The following is a 22853-nucleotide window of genomic DNA, read 5'->3' on the forward strand; positions in this document are numbered from 1 at the left end:
ACTGTGTGTTACCAGACAAGAGATCTGACCAATCTAACAAATCGGGAGAAAACTTCTGTAGTGTGTACTCCGCCTAAGAGATATAAAGCAATGTATTTAAATGTTAAAAGGGTCAGAAGGACATATACTGTGTACATTGTCTGAGCCCCCAATAAGATTTGAAGAAACTATCTATATTTTACCTGTACATAGAAAAAACCTCTTCACTGACACATCTTATTTCTTCTTGCTTTCCAGGCTTTAAGGAAAATGTCCAAACAAATGTTTCCAAGGCAGATATGTCATCTGATCCTGGGGCTTATCAAAAAAATGACAAAGGTGAAAAACACTGGTTATGTTCTGAATGTGGAAGATGTTTTACCAAGAGCTCAGATCTTATTGCACATCAACAAGTCCACACAAAAGAGAAACTATTTTCATGTTCTGATTGTGGGAAATCTTTTACATGCAGATATAATCTTCAGATACATCAGACAATTCATACAGGAGAGAAACTGTTCTCATGTACCCAGTGTGATAAATGTTTTAGATTAAAAGCAGAGCTCATTGTACATGAGAGAATTCACACAGGAGAGAAACCATTTTCATGTTCTCACTGTGGGAAATGTTTTAGCCAGAAAGCAAATCTTCTTACACATGAGCGAGTCCACACCGGAGAAAAACAGTTTGCGTGTTCTGATTGTGGAAAAGGTTTTACACGGAAAACAAATCTTCTTCTACATCAGAGAATGCACACAGGAGAGAAACCATTTTCATGTGATAAATGTGGTAAAAGTTACAGAGTGAAAAAAGACTTTATTTTGCACCAAAGAAGTCACACAGGAGAAAAACCGTATTCTTGTCCTGACTGTGGGAAATGTTTTGTCCGTAAAGCAAATGTACTTGTACATCACAAAATTCATACAGGAGAAAAACCTTTTTCATGTGATGAATGTGGAAAATGTTTCAGAATGAAATCAGAATTTGATATACATCAGAGAATCCACACAGGTGAAAAGCCATTTTCCTGTTCTGAATGTGGGAAATGTTTTCGATTGAAATCCAATCTAGTTCTGCATCAAAGAACTCACACAGGTGAAAAACCATTTTCATGTACTGAATGTGGAAAATGTTTTACACAGAGAGCAAGTCTTATCGCACATAAGCGGATTCATTCAGGAGAGAGAGAGTTTGCATGTTCTGAATGTGGGAAATGTTTTACTATAAACGCACATCTCATTAGACACCAGAAAATTCACACAGGAGAAAAACCATTTTCATGCTCTGAATGTGGGAAATGTTTTATAATGAAATCAGACTTTGTGGCACATATGAGAATACACACAGGAGAGAAACCATTTTCATGTATTGATTGTGGGAAAAGCTTTAGAGTGAAATTAGACTTTGTTCGACATCAAAGAGTTCACACAGGTGAGAAACCGTATTCATGCAATGAATGCGGTAAAAGTTTTACTACTAACGCAAATCTTGCCAGACATCAGAGAACTCACACAGTCGAAAAGCCCTGTTGATGTTCTGAATATAAACAATTCTTTACGTCTGTTTTTCATATTCTGGGATGCGCTCAGATATTCTGCTGCCTAAGAGTGCTACAAAATGCTGCCATTATCAGTCAACATACAATTTGTATTAAAAGTACACTACAAATTAAAGCTATTGATACTGTTATGTGCGGTATGACTGTTATAACCTTTTGATTAGTTTCCTTTCAATTGATTTTGCATCGCCTGAAAAAAAAAATTGCCTCAGTTTGCCCTTGTTTGTATTCTCGTACTCATGAAATCTCATAATGTATCCTATGAAATGGACTTTTGCACAAAGAAAATAAATCGGGATACAGACTGAGATTGGTTTGTGATGTGTACCTGATCATACCTCTGCCTTTTTTATGTATTGTCACCTTTAATAAAAATTCCTGTAAGTTCTATTTATATAATTAAACAAATGTTTCTTAATAATAAACCTATATTGCATAATATATTCAAGCAAGAAACCTTTTTTTTCTATAGTAGAAATAAATACTTGATAGTGTGAAATCCCCTTTTTAGTTATTACCCTCCATTTGCAGATCGGATGATTCACAAATTATTTTCAAGTGCTGCTTTTTTGTTTCTGGGAAAAATTAAATATATTAAAGTTTGTTTGTAACCTGTGTTTGTGAGCTGGGGATTCAGCCGAGATTTCTCTAGTGAGTGAAAACTATAGTCGTCTCAGTAAGCCAATTGGAGGTCATGAATGGTAAAAATAAAAAAAACATGGACATCTCCATTCATGATTACTTAGTGTTGTCAATAAAGCTCTATAGATTCCCCGAGAAACATTTTGAAATTGTTTTTAATCTGCTGCTACATTACTGTATGGGCAATCTGATTAAGTGACCCTCTGTCTGAGCATTGGAGGCTGAAACTACCTCTTTTGACCATAGTGACAAGGGGCCTGATTCCTTAAGGATCTTAACTTGAGAAACTTCTTATTTCAGTCTCCTGGACAAAACCATGTTACAATGCAAGGGGTGCAAATTAGTATTCTGTTTTGCACATAAGTTAAATACTGACAGTTTTTTCATGTAGCACATAAATATCAACTTTCAATTTCATTGTACAAATAAGCTATCAAGTATTTGTGTGCTACATGAAAAAAGCAGTCAGTATTTAACTTATGTGCAAAACAGAATGCTAATTTGCACCCCTTGCATTGTAACATGGTTTTGTCCAGAAGACTGAAATAAGAAGTTTCTCAAGTTAAGATCTTTAATGAATCAGGCCCAAGGAAACTAAACGAAATAAGAAAACATAGATGGATTCATTGTACCAGTCCCATGCACTCTGGTCTGGAAGATTGGTTCAGAAGGCATCTGAATTTGGAGCATAGAATTACAAATAGTATTTTCCTTGCACTGCAGCATGTGGAATTCACGTGACTTCAATTCCCAGATTTCTCTCTGATGGGTAAGTGGTTGCTAGAGCTGAACACTAAAGGGGAACCTCACCTTGATATACAACTGTCTCCCAGGCAGCTATGTTTGTTTATGATAAAGTTATGTTTATGTTTTATGTTTCCTTTATGTTTGTGTTGATAAAGTTATTCATCTCTCCCATACACACATGGAAACACCTTTATTTGAACCTATTAAAATAATATTTGCAGTTCACTTATGTGCGAAATATAAAAAATATTGGAAAAGGTATTCAGTAGTGTCAAATAATGTCTGTGAAGATAGCTAATTGGATATAGGAAAGTGGAGCCATGTGATTCTTCATACAAGTACTTGGCTGAATAACCAGCATTAATGAATCAAAATTAATTAATACAATGTCACATGGATCAGGGAGAATATATGGTAAGGAAATTCAAAACTTCCAAGTATCTAAAAGAGAGCTTTTATTCTAGGTTAGGGAGAGTACTTAAAATAGGAATGACATGAAACCGTATGTGTATCAAAACTTAAATGGTCTGGCTGTTTATTTGTAGGAGCTGATAAATTGCTGGTTGTTGATACACAAAAATAAGTTTTCTGTTCAAAATATGCTGGTAAATGAAATTACAAAAAAAAGCAATATGGGTAAGTTATTTCATAATCATGGCTTATACCATGTACGTCCAGGGAATGTACTCAATGGATAGATTTAACAGTGCTGGTAGCATTCCACAATAGTTAATACAGTCTCATAGATATAAGTAAAGTAAAAATATAACGACTGTGTTGGTAGGTTTGCCACGGACCATTGATAATAAACACATTTGTAGCAATGGGGACTGTTGTTCATACTATTGTGAATGGAACAAATGGTGGCTGAATCTGTTCCTAAGAGATACATGAGTAAATCAGACCTTGTAGTTCCTGTATAAACTGCTGCCGGAGGAGTAATAATTACAGCATCTGGCAGAGACTTGTGTAGCCTTGAGACTACATTGGCAGGCTTCTTCCGAGAGAGGTATTTTCCTCTGAGATAATGCCTATGGCTATCAGTCTTCTCGATTTCTACACTCTACAACCCGATATGCCTGCTAGCAGTTGGCGCATCAGGTCATAGAGGCGTGGAGTCTAACACACGCCCAGTGTCCACCAGGGACCTCCACAAGGAGTTTTGGTCTTAGCTGTATGCGTTGTGCAGGTCGCGGCCCTCAGGAGTTGGTCGCTAGCGAGCTAGCTGGAATTACAGATAAAGCATAGTGGACTAGCCGGGTCGGTACCAGGTGATCCTAATGAAGCCAGAGACGTGAAGCAGAAGAATTGTCGGGGTAGCTGAGGTCAAGTCAGAAGTCCAAACAAAACTAGATTGTGAGACAAAGAATGGTCAGGAACAAGCAAGTCAGCAACAGGAATTCCAATATAAAGGAATCGGAGTTGCAGGCACCGTCAGGAAGGAGGAAAAGACCAAGGAGTGACCCAATACTCTGGCACTGGATCATTGCCTCAAATAGGCTGTACTAAGGTATTTCTGGTGGTCAGTGACATCACACTGACCACAATATATCCTTTAAAAGTTGCATCCCATTGCCTAGCAACGGGCCGTGCGCCACCAGGAGAAGTCGCCTGTTGGGCCGATTGGAGGGTCACGCTTGATATTCCACTTGTGGAAGTATCCGTGGACTTTGTCACGTTGTGGACCTGCCACATGTGCAGCTGTCCAGTACGACCAATAAACAGCGACTATAGCTCCTTTTAGATAGGGTTGTATGCTAGGTTTGGTGCAGTGACCCACTGTTATTTGTTCATGTAAATTGCTATAATCATGTCTTGTGTTTACCTAGGTAATTCCATTCCCACTTAGGGTGCCAGGCTGATTTTGGCAAAACAGCCGGCAATGCAAAAGACTTAAAATGGTGTGCAGGAGAAGAGTTTGACCAACAATTTTGAAAGCAGCAGAGAGATCCAGGAGGATGAGTATAAAGAAGTGATGATCAGACTTTGCTGTAAGTAGATCATTGATCACTATTGAGAAGGCAGTCTCATCATCATCATCATCATCATCATCATCTTCATTTATTTATATAGCGCCACTGATTCCGCAGCGCTGTACAGAGAACTCATTCACATCAGTCCCTGCCCCATTGGAGCTTACAGTCTAAATTCCCTAATATAGACACACACTCACACACAGACAGACAGACAGAGAGACTAGGGTCTATTTTGATAGCTGCCAATTAACCTACCAGTATGTTTTTGGAGTGTGGGAGGAAACCGGAGTACCCGGAGGAAACCCACGCAAACACGGGGAGAACATACAAACTCCACACAGATAAGGCCATGGTCAGGAATCGAACTCATGACCCCAGTGCTGTGAGGCAGAAGTGCTAACCACTAGGCCACTGTGCCCTCCTCAGTGGAATGTTGGGGGTGGAAGCCCAATTGCAGAGCTGAGAGGGGAGTGAGAGAGGCAGTTGTACACAGGTTGCTCAAATAGTTTGGAGGCAAAGGGTAGTGTCATGACGGGCACTCACCTGAAGCCTGCGTGACGTGTGTGTGACAAAGGTTTAATCAAAAACAAGCACCTGGTCTGTATAAAATTATTAAATCCTTCCCGATGTATGCTGCACACTAGCTTTGCCATACCAATTATGCCAACACCAAAGTTTTTTGTGAAGAGCTGACACTCTTACTCAGGAAACCTTTGGTCCTGCCTTAAAACAAATCTATCACAATTGACTTTAATCAGAGTTGCTATAACCCACAATGTTCTCCCCTTTTTCAACTATGTCGCGTTATGACCAAACTTGCATGAATTCATACGAACACAGACACTTGAACTTATTAAGTGTAATTTAATATGGAAAATACATCCACAATGCTTAAGATAAAACAATCAAATTACATAGAAAGGTATAATGCAATGGTTTCTTGTACAATAAAAAGGATAAACACAGAATTTATAAAACACATGTATGTTTGGGGATCAAGTTTTGACTCCCTAAAAGTGAACAATTTCTTAGTTGCACTACGGTTTTAAAAAGTGCTGGAGAGCTCACATATTTGCAGTTTTGTATGCCTAGAAATTAACTTGGACATGACAGGTAGGATAGAAACAGGGCTGTAGCTGGAGAAAGAGGCTGGGTCGAGAGATGGTTTCTTTTGGTGAGATAAGTGTGTGTTTAAAGGAGAATGGAAATGTGTCAGTGGAGATACCTCTCTCTCGTGTTCTCTCAGACTGAACACCAGAATGGGGAAGAAATTTGATATAAGTGACTGATGGTGGAGTGATTATTGGTGTCAGATGGGGTGGTTTAAGTACAGCACAGGCTCCACAGTCACCTGTTCTCAGTCCAATAGAGCACCTTTGGGATGTAGTGGAACAGGAGATTCACTGCTGGAATCAATCTGCATCAACTGTGTGATGCTATCATGCCAACATGGACCAGAATCTCTAAGGACTATTTCCAGTACCTTCTTGGATTCATGCCACAGAATTCAGGCTGTTTTGAAAGTGTACCTAATAAAGTGAGCATGGAGTCTATATATATGTGTGTAGTAGGTATTAAATTATCACTGGACGCTATTCTGCTGATATCACGTAGCTCATGCAATACTGCCGTGAGAGTTGGGTACCAGGAATTTCATAATAAATGTTAAGCCCGTCTGGGACCCTTTCTCATCAAAAAAAGCAAAAATTCCATATATTTCTTGAATTATTCCATGTGCCTGATGAATTATTATTATACCAGTATAAATACTGTATATATAGCCATAAGAGACTAATCCAATCTGTCCCATTCTACAATAACTACCTTGGGCGCACCTTTGTCTAAGATGCGCTAGTTACCAGTCCTTCCCTTTGAAAGTACAAGGGTGACACCTGAAGTGCCAGTCAACTCCCAGCCATTGAACAGGTGACATGACAACAACAGGTAAATCCAGGAAGGAGCCACAAATTGACAGAACTTCATGTGATTATGCCCCTTTATTACTCTTAGTTCAGAACCATTGTGTGCGCCCCTTATCTTCAAATTTGCTGAGCTACTACCAACTGGGAGTTCAGAGACAGGTGGGCAGAGACATGGAAATAGGGGCATCCAATTGGGATAGCTCACCACATGGGTACAGGAACTGGTATAACAGGAGCATGGGGTTCAACAGAGGGACTTGGAGGCAGGACTCGCTAGGGATTACTGTTTCTGCTGAATCTAGAAGCAAGAAAAAGAGACAAGTGTGTCAGGTAGCTCTAAGCTCTACTGCAAAAGCGCTATTAGTCCTTTAGCTGGTGTGTGCGCCCACCAAAAGTGAGATGACATCTGGGCAGGACCACTGCCTTGTTGGCAGTATATGTATGATAGACCTAGGATCCATCAGACTGCCCCTGACTCAGATACATACAATTAATTTATTATTCATTATAAGTGCTAACCATTAGGTGAATATATGAGTATGGGAGCTCAGGCTTATTTAGCAGCATTAGACTTAGGCAGAGGTTTTACAGAGCTTCAAAACAGGAACACTCTTTCCTTCTGATAGATCAATTTCAGACTGGACTATTATGCCTTATAAAGAACATAGCCCTGACCAGTTATGTGAGGAAGGAGTTAAGCCATCAGACTCCATGAGGACTTAGTCCTTACATGTGGCAGATATCCGGCCTGCCACATGGGTGACAACTCGCCAGAAAAGATTTAAAATAAAAATCTACAATTGTTTGTGTGATTTGGGATTTTCAGGTTTGGTCTGATAATAAACGTCCATAGGCTCGGGTGAGCTGTCCACGATGAACAGGGTCATGATGTGACCAGAGCATTTGTCGAATACATGCTGTTGACAGGTTCTGTATGGCATAGGACTAAATTAGTGAATCCTACTGTAGGAAATGTGATGCCGAGATAAATGGTTGCTCTTTCTTGTCAGGGTGGACAATGTGCAATTTGTCAATTACCTATAAGCTATGTGTGATGAAAAGAAGAGTTAGCACTGGCCTCTAATTAGGTGTCTTGTTTCACAAAGATAACGGATTATTGCCACTATACCTTGTACCCCTTTATGTTCCCCAGAACCCCAAGTTCACAGAGAAGTGGGTACTGACATGTTCAAAGAAAGATTAACTTGGGTTAACATTGGCATGATCTTGGAACAGTCTAACAGAAGTCGTAACCCCTAATCAGCCTTTCCCGTAGTAGAACACAAAACCCAACTGAACAACTGACCTTCTCTCTCTATCTCTTAAGCTGGGTACACACTACACTGTTTTCCTCCAATAATCGGCTCAATCAGCCGACATACGACCGCTCGTTCAAAAGTCGGGTCAGTGTGTACAGTTACACGATGGTCGAAAGTCTGCCCAAATGGACGATTGTCGCCTCATTTGGTTGGTCGTACCGTTTAATATTTTCGTTCCAATCTCGATTCCGCTGTGTAGTGTGTATAAACTTCTGACCGATCCACAACAGTGAGTACGAAATTACAGTCATTGCTCACGACAACATGGCTGTAAAAAGTCGCTAAAGGGACGTCCGCTCTTCCCTTTATCGTCCTAAACAAGGCTAGTGTGTATGCAGTCCATGGACCGAGCGATCGGAACATCGATCGCATGTAAAATCGCTCGGCATAAAAAGTTGGTCAAAATTTCTGTAGTGTGTACCCAGCTTTAGCCTGCACTGGTCCCCATTGTGGGGTGGCCTTGATGTGGTTGGTTTCAAATAAGGCTTTCCTGCTGGATTAGGTCACTGCATATAGGGAGTCCACTCTGCTTCCGCCTCGGGTTGCTGGTGGCACCCTGCGGACATGGTCTCCAGGTAGTCTAGCTTAATTCAGTGGAGAACAAAGGGCGCCTATTTGTCAGGCAAATATTAATATGAACTGGATAAGGTGTCTATCCCAACCCTCAGTTAACCGTTGAGTGTCTTCATGACCAAAAGTGGTCCAATAGCTGACCAGCACAACATGGCTGACAGCTCACTAATGTGCTCCAAGTGACCTGATAACATCAAGTGAAAATGGTTTTCTTAAGGGAAAAAGATAGGGAATCTAGCAGTAACTAAGGACAAGTAAAGACATTTAAGAACAAGTAGAACACCCTGCTTCCCAGCAACACACACACACACACACACACACACACAGTCCTACAATACATAGCAATTAATATATCTAATTATATACACCAATGAGGACCAACGAGTAATAAACTGCATGCTTGGCTTCCAGCCTTCAAGGGGGGTGCACATAGGAAAGGAGAGAGAGTACAGTACAAGGGAGGTCACATGACGTGGAAGTGGGCTGCCCCCGTTCTGATTAGATTGGGAGCAGCCAGCTGAGGGTCCACTGGATTCCCACTGCTGATATACATATTAATTAATGCAATACAGGTGAGAGAGCAGATGCCAAGCAGGATGAACCATTATTTATGATGTGTGACACACTGCTCTCACCACATTCCTCCCCCTCCTTAAACCCAGTCAGAGTCTAGTTGTCCTGCAGTTGGGCAAGCAGTGACGTCCTGGCCTGGTGGAGTGCGTGGAGGGAGATCTGTCTATTCCTGTAAAAGTTCATCAGCTTTCCCATGATCTCAGTCCACTTTGTGGAAGATGACAAAGTTGTAATCTTGTAAAGCCAGGCTCCACCTTATCAACCATATTGTCTCCTGTAGCCCTATGCAGTGAGCTGAGGGGGATTATGGTCGGTCACCACTGAAAAATCTCTTTTAGTGTCCATACTATGACAAGACACTCCTTCTTGATGAAGGCAAATGCCAGCTCTCAGTCCACCAATTTCTGAGAGACAAGCCACTGGGTGCTCCCGTCCATACTGCCCTACCTGACTCAGCACTGACCCTAACCCACAACCTGATGCATCAGTTTACACAATGAACTGCCAGCGGAGTGGCATGTGGGGAGGTTGATGGGCAGGTAAGGAGCATCTGGTGAGGTCTAATGGCATTTAAGGGGCACGTGGTGAGATTTGGTGGCATGTGGAAGGCTGATGATCATGTAAGGGACATGTGGGGACATCTGATGGCTTGCAAGGTGCATGTGGCGCGGTCTAATGGCATGTAATGGGCATATGTGTTGGTCTGATGGAATGTATGAAGAATGTTGGTAGATCTGATGGCATGTGGGGAGGCCGATAGGCATGTGGGAATATCTGATGGACGTTTCTGGGGCATGTTGAGAGGTCTGATGACATGAGGGAAGAAAGATGTGCATGTAAGGGGCATGTGGGGAGATCTGATGGGAATGTAAAGAGGTCAGAGGGGCATTTTAAGAGTTCTGAGTGATTGTGGATGCAATAGCAGCGTAAGTTACTATGAAGAGACTATTATTAGCCCTTTAAACCCTCCTCTGCTGGACACAGTAGCGAGGTAAGAGCAGTGCAGAGCTGTGCTGATATGATGATTATTCTGAACATTTTGGATATTTTATGTTTTGCTTAGCAAGATATTGTAAATGATGTTACATTTTCAATGTGTGTGTATAGTATGTATGTGCATGTTTATACTGGGTGTATATATATATATATATATATATATATATATATATATATATATATATATATGTACACACATATAAAAGGTAAAGTTGACTATTTTGTACCTATACATTTTGGCTCTTGGTCCATGACTGGTTGGCCACCCCTGGTGTAGTAGCTCATCAACATAGGTAGGGATAAGCATCTGTCATGGACAACTTGCTAAGCTGATGGTAGTCCATACAGAAATGGGTGGTGTGTTCCTTCTTGGACACCAGCACCATGCTCGCTGCCCAGGGGCTGCATGACGGCACAATTACCAACATTTCCAGTATCTAATCCCTCTGCTTCTTGACCATGATAAGGACCTCTGGGCTCATCTGATGTGCAGGTTTATAAATGGGCTGAGCCTCCCCTGTGTCAGCATGGTGGACCACTAGATAATTGCACCCAGGCTTGCTGGTAAATTGTGATGGTTAACCCTCCAAGACCTACACCATATCCATGCTCTGCTTCTCCTCAGGCTGTATCTCTTCCATGTCCGAATAGGATTAGTAAGGGCCCACTATATTCACAGCCATTCACTGGAAGGGCTCACCTAATCCCTGGGGTGAAAGTTTGCTCATAAAAACATCAATAATTATAAATCAATCCCTCCCTCATAATTAACTGCACAATAAAAAGGCTGCTACAGATTCACTGTGCTTACCCAGTGAGTCACTAAGTGCCCGACCTTCATTGAGCCTGGAGTACAGGTATTGGACCTTTATTATATAATGACATTTGTATTAAAAGTAAACAAAGATTAAGCTCATCCCTCTTGTCAAAAAGAACACTGGTTGCACTTCAACTTTGTTTCTTAAATTATGTAATGTTGATGCTTTGTTAATATTCTCAATTGTGGTTGCATTGTATATTTGTTCCCAAAACAGCCTAATCTAACCTGTGTGGTCCCATTCTGCAATAACTGTACTGGGCGCAAGTTTACATCAGACCCACTAGTAATCAGCCCACAAGTTTAAGCTGAGCGGTTAGTCTTAACCAGAAGCCAGAAAAAGATAGCAGTGAGTTGATTCCTGGAGGAAACCACAATCCGCCACTTTGCTCTTCTTGGTTAAGAACCACTGTTTGTGTCCATTTTGTCCCCACTTCACTGAGCCCCAACCAACATGGGGTCCAGTAAGAGAGACTCAGCCCTTAATCAAACACATGAAAACAAGGAAACCAATCTGGGTCGCTAGCCACCATCTATACCCAGAGCACACCAGCATGGGAACTGAAGGGACAGATCAAGAGGGAGCTGGATGCAGGACTGCTGGGGAGCAAGGTTCCTGCTGGATTGTCGAGGACATGAAAGCAAGAAGGAGCAAGTGTGTTGTGTTGCTCTCAGTTCTATTGCAAGAACTCTATAGGGCTTTACATTGATGTGCGCCCGTCTAAAGCAGAGTGACACCTAGGCTGGATCGCTGCCTTGCTGGCAGTATAAGGATGATCGAGCGGAGAACCATCAGACTACCAGATTCCAGTATGGCTGGGTTGGCTTGTTCAGCATGTAATTTGTTGTGATGTTTCACCCATTGTTATTAGATTCCAATATTATAGTTCAATTAATCTGTTAAAAGTGCTATAAATCTTGTCATAAATGTCAAATAAAAACAGTATTTTTTTACCAACATATTTGCCTGGGTATGAAATACTTCAATGGACTGAGCATTACTTGGTCCATAAACAACGATGAAGCACAGCCCATAATTGCAGATTTGGTGTGGGGTTGTCCCCAGGTACACAATCCATCTGTTAGCATCGATAATTAACCTACAGTCAAGCCCTGGTATACTGAAAAGCCTAATACTTTTGGGCTTTAATAAAAACTATGACCTTATCCAAGCACCAACCTCCTAGATAAATTCAGCAACCTCACCTATTTTCCCCATACACCCAAATTATCCGAAGAGGATGCAATATTGGGTAATGGCTCGGACAACACAAGTACATACCCACTGTATATAAAGAAAGAGGACGCACATTGCTAACTTTAAGCATTTATTCACAAATACACAGAATACATAAAACAAATGAAAAACAGAAATAAAATTACTATTAACCCCTTAATGACTGGGTGTATTTTGTCCTTCAATCTATTTCCATGCAGTTGACATGCGGTGGGTTCACAGGGAATAACATTTTCTCTATCCAAGAGCAAATTTCATGATTTTTGTTCAGGACACACTCTGTTTTAGTATCATATTGAAATCAATAGAATTTTTGTTTCACTGCAACGTACAAGTTCAGGAACATAGGCTGCAGATCAGCCACAACATTAAAACCACCTGCCTAATATCGTGTAGGCCTCCCTTGTGGTGCCAAAACAGCTCTCACCCATCGAGGTTCGGACCTCTGAAGGTGTCCTGTGGTATCAGACACCAAAATGTTAGCAGCAAATCCTTTAAGTCCTGTAAGTTGCGAGGTGGGGCCTCCATGGCTCAGACTTGTTTTTTCAGCATATCCGACAGATACTCAATTAGATTGAGATCTGGGGAATTTGGAGGACAAATCAACACCTTCAACTCTTTGTCATGTTCCTCAAACCATTCGTGAACAGTTTATGCCGTGTAGCATGACACATTATCTTACTGAAGGAGGCCACTGCCATCAGGGAATACCATTGCCATGAATGGGGAGTGCTTGGTCTGCAACAACGGTAGGCGAGTTCAATTCCCGACCATGGCCTTATCTGTGAGGAGTTTGTATGTTCTCCCCGTGTTTGCGTGGGTTTCCTCCGGGTGCTCCGGTTTCCTCCCATACTCCAAAAACATACTGATAGGTTAATTGGCTGCTAACAAAATTGACCCATCTCTGTCTGTGTGTTTGTGTGTTAAGGAATTTAGACCGTAAGCTCCAATGGGGGAGGGACTGATGTGAATGAGTTCTCTGTACAGCGCTGCGGAATTAGTGGCGATATATAAATAAATGGTGATGATGATGATAGGTGGCCTTCGGAGGTAGACAGGGGTCAGCATGGGCACTGTGTGTTTCCCCATATGCAGCAAGCTGGGATCACACTTTTCTATCATAGCCAGCACTGACTTTTTCAGCAGTTTGTGCTACAGAAGGACTTCTGTGAGATTGGAACAGAAGGGCTAGCCTTCACTCCCGCATCAATGACCCTTGGGCATCCATAACCCTGCTGCCGGTTCACCGGTTGTCCTTGTCCCTACATTTGGTAGGTACTAACCACTGCATACGGAACGCCCCATAATACCTGCCGTTTTGGAGATGCTCTGACTCAGTTGTCTAGCCATCACAATTTGGCCCTTGTCAAAGTTAGTCTGATCCTTTGTAAAGCGTTACGGAATTTGCTGGCGCTATATAAATAAATGATGATGATCCTTACGCTTGCCCATTTTTCCTGCTTCCAACACATCAACTTCTAGAACTGACTCTTCCCTTGCTGCCTAATAAATCCCACCCCACCCCTTGACAGGTTCCATTGTAACAAGATAATCAATGTTATTTACTTCACTTGTCATTGGTTTTAGTGGTGTGGCTGATTGGTGTGTGTGTATATATTTAGATCCAATGTAAACTGTATCCAATAGTAATTGGCAAGCAAGCTCCTATTAGATCCAGTGTGGCTGTATCTATTGATACCAGCTGGCAGGGAAGACCTGATTGAGCTCTCTATTGCATTTTTATAACCTGCAAAACACTAGTAAGATGTCCTAATGACATCACAATGTGACGTTACAGGATTCCTCTCTCTAATGCAGAAGTGTTGCGCACTCCACATTAGAAACATACAGAGCCCAATTCATGTTCGGACGCAAGTTTGTTTGCGAGCTGTATCGTGCATGAAATAAATACCTTACGGCACTGCATGCAATTCATATCCGAATGCAAATGACACTTCTGTCCGACTTTCAAGTCATAGGCTAAGTACAGTAAGGGCGTGCGGAGGGATTGTCAACGCAGCCCGGCCGATTCAAGTCCTGGGTGTCTCTTAAGTACGCTTGGTTTCAGACATATCATTTGCACCAGCTACAGGGCAGATGTAAGTGCTGAGCGATAGCGATGACTTCCAAACAAAGAGTATGCCGTGACAAAGTTTGCAAAAGTACATGTACGTGTGCCACTAAAAGCACAGGACATGTGTATGCAAGTAAGATAAACTAGAAACAGGCATGTATGTATAGTACACACTGGGCCTGATTCATTAAGGAAAGAAGAGAAAAAAAAAAAATGAGAAACTTTTAACTTTATAATCCAGATTCATACCTGAACGTATCTGGAGATCCGCTTGGATTTGAATATGGTCATAACTACGCGCATGTTCTGTGGTCTCTTTTACACCGCAAAATGCGTGCAAGTAGTGTTATGATTTGAAATCAGGCCCACAGTGTTTCAGTATGCAGCACTCTAGCAGGTGAGGAGGAATCTTGCTCTCCATAAACAACATAATATACCGACCATGCCCCCAGACTGTCATTTTATAATTTATTATTGTTTATATAGCACCGATCATATTACACAGCACTGTACAGAGGATATGTAATCATTCGCATCAGTCTCAATGGAGCATATAATCTAAATACATACACACACTGGGGTCCTTTTGTCAGAAGCCATGATCAGAATTGAACCCTTGACCCCAGCGCTGTGAAGCTGCAATGGTAACCCCTGTGGCATCATATTGTCTCTCAGTCATAGTACAACAAAAACAAAAAGCAATGGCGAACCTGTATCATTTTTGCTAAAAAGTACATTTTACACAAATGTATACATTATTTTAGGTATGAAAATTAGCACCGAGCTGCTACTCTATCAGTTTCACTTTACAGATGACACTTTAAAATGATAATTGTCTTTTCTATATACATCTAAAATAATAGTACCCAACTCTGTATTTATTTTCTAGTCAGAGGGAATTGTGGATGAACGTGCGTAATATACGAGACTCCCATAATCTGTTTTTGGGGTCCCCCGATTGTCAGACATACAATATTTCGTATTGTTAACTGCCACTTTTTAGGTCCCAGAACTATGGCACACGGACATAGCTAGGGCCCTAGCTTAAAATTATTTGTTCCAAAAAATAATTTTATAATGTGCTATATAAAAGGGATCATTTACTAAAATTCATAATAGTATATTTTATCTATTCAACCTATTAGAAGTGTCCTTTTCGGATATCAACAGTGATTGGTTAATACATTGTTTTGCTACAAAAAGGATATCTTTCTGAATGGCAATCTGTGAAAATTCAGGCAACAACTATATTAACATTTTCCCTTTTTCATGAATCCTTTCACGATGTTTATCAAGACTTCCTTTTCTGGTGAAGAACTTGCCACACTCCATACATAGAAACGGTTTCTCTTCTGTGTGAATTACTTTGTGTTTAGCGAGATTAGATTGGTTGGCAAAACCCTTCCCACATTCAGAGCATATGTAGGGTTTCTCTCCTGTGTGAATTATTTTATGCGATATAAGATTGGATTGGTTGGCAAATGATTTTCCACATTCGGCACACATAAACGGTTTCTCTCCTGTGTGAAGTATTAAATGTGCATTAAGACCAGACTTGCTAGAGAAAAACTTCCCGCAATCGGAACATGAAAAAGGCTTCTCTCCTGTATGGATTCTCAGATGCTTAACAAGAGCTGGATTATTGCTAAAACATTTCCCACAAGCTGGACATACGACTGGCTTATCTCCCGAGTGAATTTTCTCATGCGTTTTCAGATTGAATTTACTGGCAAACAGTTTCCCACATTCAGAGCAGGAAAAAGGCTTCTCACCTGTGTGAACCCTTTGATGACTAACAAGACTTGGTTTGTAGGTGAAACATTTCCCACATACTGTGCACGTATATGGTTTCTCCCCTGAGTGAGATCTCTGATGCTTTGTGAGATAGGAGTAGAGGCTAAAACTTTTTCCACATTCAGTACAGATAAACTCTTTTTCTCCTATAAGCTGATCATATTCTTCGGAGATCTTGTTGCAGTCTGTTCCATGGCTTATGGCTCTGGATGTCGTTGCCGAACGAACTTTTCTACCTCTATTAAAATTCACTTCATAACCTGGAGAAAGAAAAAAGTCAAATATTATCCTGCATGATTACCGTTAAAAACAAATATTAGACCGAAGCCATCATTTTAAATGGTCACTAATAAATCTAGCGAGTCACTGGCTTTATTTTGAGGTGAAATGGTTTCTTTGTGTAAGCTCCAGATATTCACCATACACCTTAATTGTTCTATTCCTGGTTTTAAAGGTCTCTATTTAGTGACCTTGTTTAAAGTAACAGGTACTCAAACTGGTCACGCTACATTGTATTAACATTAGTTGCTCTTTTCTATGTTCTTGGACCTTGATTGCCGCTACTAAAGTTGGGTACACACTACCGAAAGTTTCTCCCGATTCCATATCTTTAACGATTTTACCAATAACAAAGTCCCGATGAGCATGCGGATTCATGTGTACACACTTACATGATTTACCTTCAGATCGGTGCTCTTCATCTGTCATAACCATCTGCTGAGAAGATCGTGACTCTGTACACGCTGTGCAGAATTGGAACACCATTGTTCCATTGTTCATAGTGATTGTTAGTTGGTTTATCAAATCAAACGATACAATAAAACATGATGGTGGGAGCGTATACACTAATATCGGACCTAACAGTCGCTTATCGCGTGAAAAACCTGTAGTGTGTACCCAGCTCTAGATGGCTCAGTGTAGGAAAGCTACGGGCACTCTATAAAAACACCAATCTCATATACCAGCTGGTACCATCTTCCTCTGATGCCTACATTGACTAGGTCACATATTGAATATGGGGTAAAGAGTGTTCAGAGGTTGTGAACCTCATTTCTAAGGGGACTGGATAGGTCAAATTGTAAAGAGAGATTAGAACAACTAGGTTTGTTTATTTTGGGGAAAAAGTTGCCTTAGAGGTGACCTATTTAATATTTATATTACACTCCAAGAGGAAAGATACTGTCACACTTATTCTTGGTAATAAATACAGACCAGGAAACCATGTGGTGAACTCACCAATGTCGATTTCCTCCTCCTTTACCTCATGTTCAGCAGTCATATGCATGGTATCCTCACCCTCTGTCTGTGACGTAGTATCATCTGTCCCCACTATCAGACATTCCACCTAGATGTCACACAGAATAATAGCGTTACTATGTCCCAATAGTGTTTAACAACCATATTAGAGATTGCCTAGTAAGTCCATCCGTCTACCTGGTCATTGTGTCTGTAATCTTCTTCAGAACAATCTGAATAAAGGGGACTCTGACATCTCTCTGGTGAATGTCTGGAGCCATCTGTAGGAGACACACACTGACTGAATACACTGTTACACAGGATTTATATCAGTGAGCTGCCGGTATCCCCCTTTCACGAGTGTTCCCTGCTCCTGGTCCTCACTATTACCTTAGTATTTACACTGGGTGTGTACAGCGACTCTGAAAGGACAGTGACCGGCCTGGAAGTATATGGGACTCTCTTCTGTATTTAGTGTTTATTACTCACCTGTGCTGGTATCTGTAGGAATCTCCTCCGTACACTGTTGCTCACCCAACCTGCTCATCGCCTCTTTCTCCACATATTCAACTTTAATATCGATCAGGTTTCCAACCTTAACAGCCCAGAAACCAATTAATAAAACAAAACACTTTTTTAGTAGTTTGGACTTGGTGAACTACGTTCATATAGTGTAGCTGCACACTGGTATTTCAGGCTAAGACTCCATTCCATCTACCTGGTAATCTGGTGAGACATGGAGAACTTCCTCTGTACCATCCTGTGAATAACTATTACTGGGACATCTCTCTGGGGTATTTCTGTTACTGGATCCACCTGTAGGAAACACAACACACACACACAGGGTGACTGAATACATTATTTATATAGGACTAATCAGAGAATGTGTATAATGATGACCTGCACAGGTTTCTACATGGACTTTCTCTTATTCGGTGTCCTCATGGTCACTCACATTAAGCCCTGACAGTCTCTCACTCCTCCTGATCATCTCAGGATTTTCACTGTCACAGACTGGGCAGCACAGTGGCCTCGTGGTTAGCACTTCTGCCCCACAGCACTGGGGTCATGAGTGCCGAAATTGAACCTTCAGAGAAGAAGCCCCTTCTCCAAGCCTTCCAAAGAAAATTAAGTACTTGTGGCATGCTAGAGACTCGATTTACAGATTTATGTTTCCACCAAAGGATGAACTTTTTCCAAATTCTGTAATAATTATCTATAAATTTTCCTTTTTTTGGCTCAATTTCAATTCTATCAAGGAGAGGATTTGGGTGAAAAACTGCTCTCTGTTCCAGAAGCCTCTCCCACGCTAGTGCAAACCATGGGCAATGAAGCCAAGAAGGAAGAACGGCTATTAACTCTCCTGTTTCTCTCCTGGTTTTCCTCATAGTATGTGGGATCAGAGGAAAAGGAGGAAATATATACCCTAGACAAGTGTTTCTTAAACCTGGTCCTCAGTGCATGGTTTCCATATCTCCTTGCTTTAGCACATGTGTATTTTTTTGTAACCAAAGACTTCACCATCCAGTTCAATAATCATTTGAATTGTGCAGTAAGTTTAATAGGTTCCTCCCTGGTTTGAGGAATACAGTCCACACAAATACCCCTTCATATTCAACAGTTAGGTTCTTTATCACAAGCTCTACAAACCCGATTATGTGTTTTGTTGCCTCCTTTCTTTTACAGGTTCTGAAGTGTACTAAAGAGAAAAGAGGTAACTATTCTAGAAGGGGCTTACCTAGGACAGGTGCCCATTAGCTTTTTCAGGGCAGGCTCCAGATCCATAATTGAAGGCGAAAATGATTTTCACAGCGATGCACAAATGTAGAAGCTGCACTGAGTCACCAGCTGTATGGCTCCATGCCGACCCATGTTTAGAACTAACCCGGAAATGTTAGAACTAACCCGGAAATGATGGCAGACAGCAGTGTGCCATCTCCTCATGACGCAATGATCTCATCTCTCTCTATAATCCTCTGTCTCATAGAGAGGGAGTTGTATACCCCCACGTTTGCTGCATATGACAGCAACTAGAGGTCCAGGGAGCTAACCCTGTGCCAGTTACCATTCCTGCCAGTGTGACAGCAGGACCCACCCAGATCCATTCCAGGATCATCTAGGTAAGCCCACAAAATAAAATAACAAATATAATAACACAAATAAACCTCTCTACTTTCATCACTGCCTCCTGAGTTGAAGAGACAGACAAAAAAAGGATAGCTAAGGAAGGAGTTGTCAAGCTATATACATTCTGAAGGTGTTTCTTTTTTCAGTCTCTGCTCAGCTGATCAAAGAGTTAACCCTTTCATTTGGCTGCCAGGGAGTCCGAGGGAGAAACAATGTTTTACACAACAGTCTTATTCTTTTTAAAACTTCACCCATGTTGATTTGAGAATTGATCTGTGTTACAATGTCCATAACGTATTTTGGTTAATGATTCATTGCCATTTCCCGAAAAATAAAAGGCAACAGGTCCACTGTAATCCACCTGGTAAAATACAGGCTCATGGAGATCCAGCAGACTAAAGCTTATCTTCTGTATCCTCTGAATGTCCCTGTAACTAAATGGTGGACAGATCCCGGCGAATCCTGTTGCACAACTCAAAAGTCAAGTCCCAAGATACGGTTTAATTTGACAACACTCATACAGGTGGCACAATCAGACAAGATCTGCCCATTCATCTCTCTGGATAAGTAGCCAGACCCTCCGTCATCGGTCATTTCGGTCACATTCAGCGATCAACACCTCTCCTTTGTTTAAGCTAAAATGCTCAGGCTTCTCAAATAAACTCTGTACGGGGCTGGCCAGCTACTAAATGGTACAGTCAACAGTAAGGCATGGGCATAACACATTCCCAAAAGTAGAATGTTGGGCGGTATGAATAGGTGGTCGCATTTTAGGGAAAAGTGAGAGTAGTCAGTTATATTCCACATTCACTAAACAGGTGAGCAGCAAACTAAATATGAGCACACCTCACAACAGTACAGTTTTAGCACGACGGTCTCCACTTTTCAATCCCAAAAAAGGAATGTTGCCTACCGGCAAGGGGACATTTTTGGAGGGGGCAGGAATTACAGACGTGGCTTGGGCGGATCGGAGACATTTTATATGGTCACACTTGTCTTTTCACATGTTCTAAGACATGAAGCTGAAGCTTAATCAACAACAAACCACATTTGGTATAGAGGGTGGCAACAACTATTATAGGCCAGCAAAAAAGCTTAGAGTGTTAGATCATAGAACACTCAGACACAGAATATCCACAACATTCCACTGCTTATCAACCACCTATTGGGCAGATATCTCTCCCATAATAGTTTACGAGATTACTGACCTGTGTTAATATCCAATGTTCTTTCCTCCTCCTTATACTGCAGCTCTTCACTCTCACAAGCGTCTTCCTCCTGAAACTCTGATTTCACTTTAACCTTCACAAGTCTCAGATTGTCAACCTAAACATCATGCACAACAATGACATCAATGTATATTGCTAATCACTTCAATTGCTGCAATATTAGAAGCCACACAACAATGACATTATATTAATAGAGATATTCAATGGTGGCCATAACAAAACAAATGGTTTGATCACATCGCAATTTATTAAATGGACAATTAACAAGGCAATATTCTCATGGCGTTTGGAAGTAGATAAAACACATATAATGAGTCATTAAAATGAGCACATACCATATAATGTATAAGTATACGCTAAATAATAATGCTGATGAATAATAGATTAGTGATATCTACACGACAATGTCAATGGTCATTTAAACAGAAAACTCACTTAGTGGGATTGTAGTAATTAGCTGTACCGATAAATCACGCTCACTGCAGTGATGGCAAGGAGTGACAGTGGCTCACTGTCCAAGCAGTTAAATGGAGATCTCCCGCTACTGAGAGAAAAGTCTGGCCTCTGATGAAGGTCAGGACTGACTCCAGCCACACTATTTATCACTGAACCTATCAGAGCTGGGATTCAGTTGCGCCCTGCTGAAAGGAGGGATCATCTTGTATTCCAATAGTGGCTGAACCAGAGGTCATCTGCAGTCCCCTTGAGCAGATTACGTCTGTTAAACCGGCCACTTCTCAGTTGTCATAAGAGGCGCAGGAACCGCTGGTGAAGACCATGTCAAAGATAGGACTGGTGGAAAACATACCTACATATTTCCCCGTCATCTCAAACATCTCAAAAATTGTTCATACTGTTGTTAATAAATCCCCAGTTTTATTTTGGGATCACGATGGGATCATCTGCTACAGGAGCGTTCACTTTGGAGGACTATCTAGGCCTGTTCATTACTTTTAATTTATCTCCTTAAACAATCCCTTTGATGTATATTATGTACAATGACACATTATGTTATTACTGAAATATTTAAAACATTTGTGATAATGTTATGTCTTTCACATGTTATAAGAAAGCTTACTACAGATCTAACATTTGGTGCTGCTGCTCTGGATGGATGGTGCTACTTGATGGGTTGGAACTGGCTGAAGGCCACCAACTGCTCTAAACCAATTTCCACACCACAGCAGGCTCAGACTGGGCTGCCGGGGAGTCGGCGAAATAATCCTCATAAGACTCTGCTGAGGGGTGAGAGGAGCATGTGCTGAGCACTGATTGGAGGAGCCCATCACATGCTCCTCTGACCGTGGAGATCAGCAGCAGCCTCATGGGCTGTGCCTTTTCTTCTCTGCCTGGCCGGGTGACTGAGGCTTCTTGTGAGTACAGTGCTGCTCCCAGTCTGCTGGGTCTCTCCATCCCGGCACCTCTTCCTCCCTGCTCCCAGCACACATTCTCCCAGTCTGATACTCCACTGTAATTAAACACTCTGCTTTTTCAAATGTGACACAAATGGTCCAGGATCAGGTTTGGTTGGACTGAAATTAATGACCAATGGGCTTTTCTGCCCTAATTAAAGCCCACCTAAACCTAACCTGTCCTAGTAAAAGGTCTATTCAACACTATTGAAGTATCTTTCCACGTAGAGTATCTTTCCACATAAGGTTACACACTTGCGCAGAAGTGGGAGCAGGCGCTGTCTGTACAATTTCGTCCCCAAACACACCTGAAGAGGAACGTGCATTCCTCTAATGAAATGAACTGGGAAAAATATTGTTTTTTGGGATTTTCTCAGATGTGTAGTGTCTCAATATATACAATTTTCATGAGTCACTCAAAACTGTAAGCTCTTGTAGCAGATAATCCCAAAATTAAACTTTGGGGATCTATTAACAACAATATGATCAATTTTTTATATGTTTTTCAAAAAAAAATAAAAAAAAAATGGCTTTTTGAGAAAATCAAAATTTGGATTTTGAAAATGTCAGATTTTTAATTTTCATTGAAACATACCACTGTGTTATCTATCATATGAAAGCCCATAAAGAGAGGTTTAAAAT

General features: G+C 41.2%; 2 protein-coding genes across 2 annotated transcripts in view; one reads left to right on the plus strand and one right to left on the minus strand.

Annotated features, from left to right (window-relative positions):
* Positions 1-1978, plus strand: part of LOC142095447 (uncharacterized) — a 42009-nt gene extending 40031 nt beyond the window's left edge. Inside the window, 1 exon segment of the mRNA XM_075178392.1 lies at positions 238-1978. Within this exon segment, the coding sequence (XP_075034493.1) occupies positions 238-1697 (1460 nt within the window). The 3' untranslated portion in view covers positions 1698-1978.
* Positions 1979-14482: 12504 nt separating this feature from the next.
* The window catches only part of LOC142095448 (uncharacterized), a 43839-nt gene continuing 35468 nt past the window's right edge, over positions 14483-22853 (minus strand). The window contains exons 11-16 of the mRNA XM_075178394.1: positions 20779-20896; positions 18162-18259; positions 17933-18038; positions 17642-17724; positions 17444-17552; positions 14483-16467 (exon numbers count right to left, since the gene is read on the minus strand). Of these exons, the coding sequence (XP_075034495.1) occupies positions 15659-16467; positions 17444-17552; positions 17642-17724; positions 17933-18038; positions 18162-18259; positions 20779-20896 (1323 nt within the window). The 3' untranslated portion in view covers positions 14483-15658. The remainder of the gene's footprint in view (positions 16468-17443; positions 17553-17641; positions 17725-17932; positions 18039-18161; positions 18260-20778; positions 20897-22853) is intronic.

Source organism: Mixophyes fleayi, chromosome 6 (assembly GCF_038048845.1).
Source record: "Mixophyes fleayi isolate aMixFle1 chromosome 6, aMixFle1.hap1, whole genome shotgun sequence".
Lineage (NCBI taxonomy): Eukaryota > Metazoa > Chordata > Amphibia > Anura > Limnodynastidae > Mixophyes > Mixophyes fleayi.